Source organism: Hordeum vulgare, chromosome 1H (genome assembly GCF_904849725.1).
Source record: "Hordeum vulgare subsp. vulgare chromosome 1H, MorexV3_pseudomolecules_assembly, whole genome shotgun sequence".
Lineage (NCBI taxonomy): Eukaryota > Viridiplantae > Streptophyta > Magnoliopsida > Poales > Poaceae > Hordeum > Hordeum vulgare.
The window spans coordinates 67,423,766-67,432,825 of NC_058518.1; the positions used below are offsets into that span (position 1 = coordinate 67,423,766).

At 53.1% G+C, this 9,060-nt stretch overlaps 1 protein-coding gene across 1 annotated transcript; it reads right to left on the reverse strand.

The window, feature by feature from the left end:
• Positions 1-5,441: 5,441 nt before the first annotated feature.
• Positions 5,442-8,006, reverse strand: LOC123407191 (probable cyclic nucleotide-gated ion channel 5). Its single transcript, XM_045100271.1, has one exon. The coding sequence runs from the start codon at positions 7,760-7,762 to the stop codon at positions 5,561-5,563; it is 2,202 nt and encodes a 733-aa protein (XP_044956206.1). The 5' UTR covers positions 7,763-8,006; the 3' UTR covers positions 5,442-5,560.
• Between the last annotated feature and the right edge of the window lie 1,054 nt (positions 8,007-9,060).

Here is a 9,060-nt window from a genome sequence, read left to right on the forward strand (position 1 = left end):
AGAGAGGAGGAGGAGCACGCCGGCGAGGCTGCCGACGCTCTCAAGCCCCAACAAGGACTGGAATTGGTTCGCCATGACGTCGCCTACCTGCTGGTGGTCGGAACAACGTCAGAGAGGCAGGGGTTCGCCGGCGACGAGGAGGTCGTGGCGGAGGAGTTTCGGGAAGTGGTCGAGGAGGTGGCTAGAGACACGGAAATGCTCGGGCGAGTTGGGGGAAAGCTTCCTGGGGTTGAGGGGATCAGCTTCCTGGGGTTGAGGGGATCAGTTTCGGCAGGAGCCGTCGTGTAGCCGGAGATCGACCGGAGCTCCGAGGCGAAGGGGCCTCGGTCGATCTCGAGCACCAGAGCTCTGCTGGTTTGCAGGGGTGGCTAGGGAGGTGCTAGTGGTCGTGGTGAAGCTATCTGAGGGTGCATGAGCGAGGGGGAGGGCTATTTATAGGCCTGCGACAGTGAGCCGATTCAGGAGCTCCGGTGACTCACCGTGGCGCGCATGGGGGTGTAGAGAGGGATTGGGGTTGAAACCACGGTCTCGGGACATGGTTTTGGACTGCCAGAACCATCTGTTGCAGAGGGAGAGAGGGAGGAGTCGAGCATCCGTGGCCGCGCAACCATGGCCGGTTCTGGAGCACGCGGGCACGCATTGCACAAGCTCTAGCGTGGGGGAGGAGGGGCCCTGAGGGTTGCTCGATGCAGAGGGGTTGTCGGGGAAGAGGTTGGACACCTCGGGGGAGGCTGGAACTGGCCGAGAGCGTCGCCCCCACCTTGGTGGCTTCCTGTAGTGCACCCAGAGCGCAGTTTTAGCATGCCACGGCATGCTGGTGCGCTCTGATGAACTTTGGACGTGTCTAGCATGTCCTGGCACTGGCTGGGAGTGTGGCTAGCCGTTTGGGTCTCGTGGGAGCTTTGGCTGGTCAAGGAAGACAAGAAATACTGGTGCCATCAGCCTTGAGCTGAAGCCTAAATTGGAGGTTTTGGCATTTCCACTTTGAACCAGTGAGGGGCCAGTTGACTGAGGTTAGATATGGATACTAGCCACCTAATCTATGAGTTTGGAGCAAAGGGGTTGGGTTTAGCTGTGGCTAAGGTGGCTTTTCCCTATCTGTCAGAAGGTGCTCGACAGTGGTTTGAGGGGGTTGCACCCCACCACTGGTGCTGCAACTTAACAGGTTTGGGTTTGGTGCTAAAACATGGTGTTTCACCAAGTTTGAGCTCCATTGGACAAGTTTAGCTTTGTAAACTTGAAAACACTTCAATTAATTTGACCAGATCTGTCCCTTCCAAAGAGAGTGTGGGCAAACTAAGTCCCACAAATCCCATTTTAGGTGCGGAACCTTTCATTTGAGGTATTAGGCACTCCTGCAAAGTTTCAGCATCATTGGATAAACTTTGTTATGTAGAGTTGCTCTAACTTCAATCTGGACAGAAGGGGTTTTGGTGTTATTTGGGATCCTTAATCACCTTGGATCAAGGTGAAACTTTATGTGGACACCAAATATGGCTTAGGGATACTACTAGAATTTTCTAGGATTTTATTGAGAATATTTCCTTTGGAAACATTTCAAAGGTCAAAACAGACATAAATGGCTTCTAGGGTTTTATTCAAATAATTATAATATAAAATAGGGTTTAAAATCTTTTGTATGGAAACTATATGTCCTTCCCATCATCTCCAAATTTAATCAGATTTTTCTAAGGCAGAAAAGTATTTTTCCAAGTAGGAATACCAATTCTGGCCTGAGATCACCAAAACATGCAATTTAATTAGGAAAATAAGTCTAAAAATAATTATAATGTGGTTTTATGGAACTAAAATGAAGTTAAAATCAGATCACCAACTTTGGGTAGAAACACTTCTTGCCATCAAGGGCATGTAGTGCAACTCAAAGTAGGGTTTTACCTTAATCAGAAACATGTAAAGGTTTTTGGAAATAAATCAATATTGTGAAATGGGGTTTTTCATCACATGATCAAACACACAAGCATACAATGACAATCATGGCACTCACATCATTAGTTTTGTAAAAGTTTTAACAAGCTCAGATTTTTGCATTACAGAGAAGTGGTAGTAAAAACAGGATGTGACATAGCCCCTAAATACTACTATGTAGGGGCTTTGTCCTACTTCCAACAGCCTATCCTCTATCGAGCGCGTTCAGTAAGAGTCACAGGAGGAGTAGCTTGCCGATTAGCTGGAGGATTCAAATCCGCCACCTGCCGTTATTGCCATCCACCGCTCATGACGCACCTCCTCGAAGTCGCGGGACTAGGCATAGATCTCTGTATTTTGTGCTAGAGCTACGGCATCTGCTGCAACCACGGCAGCGGTGAGCCTCTTTGCGTGCGACCTGGCGCTCCTCCTCCTCATGTAGGAAGTTGATGTAGCACGCAAGGCCGCTGACGCAAAACCGAGCGGCTGGGCTTCGGCGGCGGCCTCCTCCTCCCTCCTTCAAGCTGTGGTGGCGGAGCGGGTGATGGCACCGACAGTTGACGGTGGGGTGGCATCCAAGGCGAACGATGGTGTGGTGGCAACCAAGGCGGCCGTTGGTGGGGTAGCGACAACAGTGGTCGATGATGGGGTGGCGGCCACGGCGATCGCCGGCAGTAGCTGCCTTTGGGCAAAGGTGGCGGAGCATGTGGTGGGTGGCATGCGCACCCAACAAGAACGCCACATGTACTACACACTTCCGAGGACTGCGCCACCGATGTAGTGGAGCCTCCCAGCTGGAGTTGTCCTCTCGCGGAGTGGCGGAGCGACGACAGACGGGTATCATTCATGATTGGGAGAGAAGCAAGCTAGAGAAACTACAGGTAGGGAAGGGATGAATACAATGTGTAGTCGTCGGACATGAGGGCTTATAAAGCAGGCGGCCAAGCATTGGGGGTTTGGGGGATTTCGGTGAGCCGAGTGGGAAGCTTACGTTGGAACTAGGCAGTTGCACGGGAACGGGGTGGCCAAAAGAAATGCATGCGCGATCCCGAAGCCTGCACTGGAATCCTCAGACGGCAACGTGGTGATGGGACGGGACATAGGAGGGAGAAATGACAAGTACACAAACGGTTAATAATAAAAAGGTGTTTCATTTTATTACATAGCAAACGGTCATTATGTACGCACCGTCGAGAAGTGATCTACGCATGAGACGGTTGAGGCGATCGTGGTGCGCTATGCTTGCGTTTGTGCGTGCGCGCTCTATCGGTTTCCCTCCACGTCCAAATGATCACGTACGTTTGAGGCGCCATATGCATGCGGTTGCGCAGCACCCGGCGCCGCCATGGAGTTAGACGTGTGCTACCATGCAGTTAAGCACTTCAAAAACTACCATGCGGGCGTGCCAAAATTCCAGGCCCTCCGGCACCCACCCATTTATTCCCGCAGCCAATTACTTTCATCTCTTCCACCTTAGGATCGCGCCACGCAACACAAGAATCACACCCACAACTACAAATAGAGAGAAGATGCACATCTCTTCATCGCTTCAACCTTCCTTTACATATCCAATGGCGACTGTCGGTGCCAAGCGACAGTTCGCCATTATTGTCAAAGTGGACAACCACATCAGGAAGATAGACCTCTCGATGATGTACACCAACGACCTGATCATTGTGAAGAACTCCATCAACACTATGGAACAGCTGCTTGCCGAGCATGACAAGTATAGAGTGGTCGGCTTCAACCTCGAGTATACCGATGGTTGTGCCGGGTATGATCAGAAGGTAGGCATCACACGGTTGTGCGTGCGCCATCACGTGCTCGTGGACCACTACTATCTGGCCACATGGTTGTCAACATCCTAGACTACATATTCGCAACGTGGACACCACCAACAATGTAAAGGTGCTCAAGACTTCAAGTTTGTCCTGCCAAAAGCTTGTCAACATCCAAGGTCAGTACAAGATCTGGGTCGGCGAGAAGAAGAAGCATAATGACTCCCTGCTTGACCTCGTCGTGGCCATCATCGATCCCTACTACCGAGACATGAAGGCTAAGTGCGACAAGGACAAGTTTGTCTAGCACAAGGCCTCTGTGAACGAACTGGATGAAGAACATATCAAGTATGTGTCCAAGGACGCGTACACAAGCTATGAGATCTACCAGAGGATCGTTGACATGAGGAAGTGCCTCCTTTCTGCAGACGGCGAGGGATAGCCACAAGCACAGCACTAGGGGCAATCGTCGTTAGAAAAATAATACGATTTGATGATCGTCTACTTCTTGTAAATTTATATTGAAGAATGTACATGTGTTGTGTAGTCATTTATGTAATTAGATGTTCAAGTTAGTTACGTAACAATGTTGGTGTTCTATAGAGAGAGCATAGATGCTGTGCAAAGAGAGCAAATGGCATGTCCTACAATTGTTTACCAGCAATCGTCCGTCCATAATACACACAACGTGTTAGGATGAATCGTTTGGGCTATTATTGGTCTTCCCACACAATTCTGATGAATGAACTGTCTGCCGAGTATCACACACACCTTTTTATGATAACTCGTTTGCGTTCTGTTGGATTAGCACAAATAGTTTATCCGAGTGAATTCTATACCGTACTCCGCACACATATGTCTTTTGTTAAACGTTTGTGTTATCTTGGTTTATCGCAAACAGTTCACAGGGACCAGCTGTATAACATGCATCATACATGCAAGTCTCATCTGAATCGTGCCTGATGAACCAGCCATCACACACTGTTTGTTGTATTGGTGACGGAGCTAGTATTGTATCGTTTGTAATTCATGCACCACACATAGTTTGGTCGAAGGGTTTGTGACTGATGTGTCGGCTTAAAACCTTCTTGCAGTAGTGTGTGCTTTTGCGTTGTAGTTGTATTGTGTTCATTCGACTTACAATGGTACTTACTTCTCGTCCGGTTATGGTGGAAGTTTAAATAACTTTCTTATGTTTTATCCTATGTCTTTTAGCTCTTAAAAAAGGTGTGCATTGCCCAAACCGAGTCTTGTCGGACTAAGTATTATGTCATGATGGCATCATCGCAACTTGGTTGGTGTTGCCGTTGCGCTTGATGTGGTCGTGTGTTGTACTACATTTCAAAAAAATGCAGATGTTGTTGCTCATCCCATGGTAACAGGTTAACGGCGACACTTAGCCAACTTGATAGTTTTAATTTTCGATGTAATTTCTAAAAGGCATGTACTGCCTAAACCGAGTCTTGTCGGAGTGGGTATGGTGTCATGATGACATCATCGCAACTTGATCGTTGTTGTAGTTGCGCATGATGTAGTTGTGTGTGGTACTACACTCCAAAAATTACAAATTTCGTTACTCATCCCATGATAACGACGACACTTAGCCAGCTTGATAGTTTTATATTTCTTGATGTAATTTCTAATTACCTACTAGTTGAGTTTGTTGAACCAGTTCCACCTCAAACTTAATTAAATTTAAATTTCCTGAAAGACATTTCTTAAAATAGCAATGCTTCAAAAGAAATCTTATTATATGTTCATGTTTTCCTGTCATCACTACTCTCGTCAAATCAGTTTTATTTTCTAAATTTCGCGTCAGATATGTGTGGCACCCGCAGTTGTGGATCACAACCAAATTAGTAGTTGATTCTGCCGAAGTCCGGCTCCGGCGGCTTGGGCAGCAAGATGAGGCTCTCCTCCTGGAGCAACCGCTGGCGCAGCACGTTGCGCATGGCTTTCTTGGCGAACCTTGACACCAGGAACGTCGTCTTGATCTGGTTCGACGACGACGTGGACGCCATCGCGGAGCCGTACATCTGCTCCACCTCCCGCCTCCGCTGCTCCAGCCTCTTCCGCTTCTGGTACCTCCTCCACGCGGCCTGGATGAAGCACGACGCCCAGGTCCGCCACTGCTGCGAGTAGAACCTGAACGTCTGCTGCAGCTGCTTGCTGTGCAACCGCCGGAACTGCCCGGCGACGAACTTGAGCTCGTCGGCGTGCAGCGCGAAGCCCTCCACCTCCGAGATCGCCTTGACGGTGCGCGTGGACAAGGGCAGGTTCGCCGCCGCCTTGTCCAGCGCCCACGTGAGCAGCTCCTCGCCGCAGAAGTCGCCTTCCTTGAGGAGCCCCTTGTTGAAGAACCCTATGCGTCCATCGTCGGTGGTGGAGCTCTCGAGCCGGCCCCTGATGATGAAGAACATCTCGTCGACGGGGTCCCCTTCCCGCACCACGTAGGTGGACTCCGTGCAGAGGCTGGGCTTGAGCCGCTCGCAGATGGCGTCCAGGAGGCGCTCGTCCATGTTGGCGAAGAGCGGCACGCGGCGGACCAGGCGGAGGCAGAGGTGGCGCTTCACGTCTCGCCGGATGTCCTTTGGGAGGCAGCTCACCAGCCCGTCCTCGTCCACGCCCCGTGTCTCCATCCACTTGTACTGGTTGTGCCGCCACACGCGCTCCCGGAGGTCGTCGGGGAGGTGGCGGTGGCGCATCCATTGTTCCGAGTCCCGTCGTTTCAGCCGCATCTCTTCCATCCGCAGCGTCATGGACTGGAGGTACGTCTGCATGTTGCCGATGAGAAGCGCCATGAGGATGAGGCCGAAGAGGGCGAGGATGATGGCGAACAGGGCCTCCCCCTTGTAGTGTGTTGTCTCTAGCCCCTGTGCGCCGGTGCTGAGGTTCTGGAGGCCCCACCAGAGGCAGAAGAGGATCTTGGGGATGAGGTCCTGGGTGTGGGTGACCCCCGAGGTGATGGCATTGCTGTAGATGCCGTAGTTGAAGCCCGTGCCGCTGTTGTCCATGGGCGCGCACTCCTGCTTGAGCACCTGCCTGATCATGGTGCGCCACTCCATGAACCCGGAGAAATTGCCGTCCTTGGTCGCCCCGGCGCCCCCGCAGTACATGAATTTTATGCACTGGTCGAACTTAAGCCCGGCACACTTCTCACGCCAGCAGTCGTCGACGCGCTCGACGGCAAGGAGGTACCAGAAGGCGCCCACCATATGGGAGGCGAGCATGTATAGGAGGAGGTAGAAGGCGGCGCCGGCGAAGGCGGTCTCGGCGAAGACCCCCGTGGTGCGCTTGAGCTCGGATATGATGGGGTAGAAGCGGACGAGACGGGGCAGGTATTGGGTGAGCACGATGAAGAAGAGCGCCGTCTTGATGGGGAGCAGGTCCGAGCCCTTGGGCCGCAGGAAGAACTTGATCATCTGGATCTGCGGCAGTGGGAGCACAGAGAGGAGGTCGACGATGAAGAAGCGATGGAGGTAGCGGTGCGCGATCTCCCTGTTGTTGATGACGAGCTCCCCGCGGCCGAACACCCGCGACGACGGCGCGATGAAGGCGGTGTGGAACTGCAGCATGATCCGCGCGAGGTAGAAGAAGTCGATGGCGGAGCGCACGGCGGTGGCGCCTACTGCCAGGATGCGGTTGAACCCGATGCAGGTGTTGTACTCGGTCTCGGTGACGGAAGGGAGGTAGAAGAACATGGGGTCGACGGCGACGGCGATGATGCAGGAGAAGACGAAGAGGCGGTTCATGCGCATCAGGAATGGGTCCTGCGGGTCGTAGATCTTGAGCGAGATGTTCTTGAGGTCCTCCTGGAACACGCGGCCGAAGTTCTTGAGCCGCTCCGACCGGTTCATCACGCCGGCGGCCGCCATGCGGATGGACCGGGACCGGATCTTGGGGCGGGAGAAGTAGGTGTCCATCTGGTGCCCGCTGCCGGGGACGTCCATGGCGCCGATCCTCGGGCTGACCGTCTCCTCCAACCTCACGAACTTGCCCTTGCGGCCGTCGTCGTCGATGAAAGGGGACCTAGGGCCACCGCCGCAGCTGGAGAACATGGTCTTCCTCCACGGGACCTAGGGCGGAGGCGACTGCATGCTGCTGCATCATCATCATCATCATCATCGGTATACACCGATCACCAGATCACCACACGGTGCATGCATGCCTGAGGCGACATGCCGGCCGGCGGCGTTTGGAACAGATATCCACCGACGTCGAAGACGATCGACGAGACAGAGAACTAGCAACCGGTCGTCGGGAACTGAATTTTGTGACCAGGAAATCGAAGCGATCTGATCTCCTTTTTCCCCCCTGCCATCGAGAGGTTGCAGGAAGTGCTCTGCTTCGTGGCCGAGACTGGCGGTGTAGCACGCGACGCGCCGAGGCGAGGACACGTGGAGCCTTACATGCAAACCGTCTTGCAAATGCATGCGCGGCGCCGGAGAAGACCAAAATTATCGGACGGATTACTCCGTGAATCTGCATCATCTATTCATCTCTCTTCACGTCTGATCTCAGAGCATCTCCAACGGCCGCGCTATACAAGCGCCCCGCCGTAAAAAAGGCTGCATTTAGCGCGCGCGCGACGCGGCGGCAGCTCCAACGGACGCGTAAAAACTGCTGTGCGCGCCATTTTCAATTGAGCGCGCCGGCCTAAACGCAAGCCCGCGCCCATTATTTGCTGCGCCGGCTCCCGCGCGCGCGACTCTCCCGCGCTCGCTCCTTCTTTCTTCTGCGCTCTCTCCTGCTATCTCTTGCGCTGTGCACTCTCTGCGCTCGTTGTACACTCTCGCGACCGGCCCATCCAACCACGCCGCCGCCGCCGCTCGCGCCACCTTTCGGCGCTGCACCGGCCTATCCCCGAGCCGCCGTCGCCGCCCGCCGGCGCTTCCCCGGCCTGTCTCCGCTGCGGCCGCCGCCCGCGTCCCCGTTCAGGCGCTTCCCCGGCCTCCCCGCGCCGCCGCGGTTCCGCCCCACCCCTCCTAGTCCGGCCGGCCCTCGCGCGCCTCCGACGTCCGAGGAACAGCGCCCCACCGCTCGCTGCCGCGCCGCGCCCGCAAGGTGTTCGACAAAACGCCTACAAGGTATGTATTGCTTCAAATTTATGAATTTGGTGCATGTTTTGAATTGTAGTTTTTTATAGTATAGTATTGAACATTGTAGATGAGTTCGTCGTATGCTTCTTTCGAAGAAGAATTTGATATGAAAGAGGAGGAGGATCTTGCAATGATCATAGCTATGCATATCAATAAAAAACCGAAGCACGGTGGTTCGGTTATGGGTTGGGAAAAAATTTGGAGAGATAGGATTGATGCCCATAACAGATTGATGAAGAACTATTTCGTGGAGAATC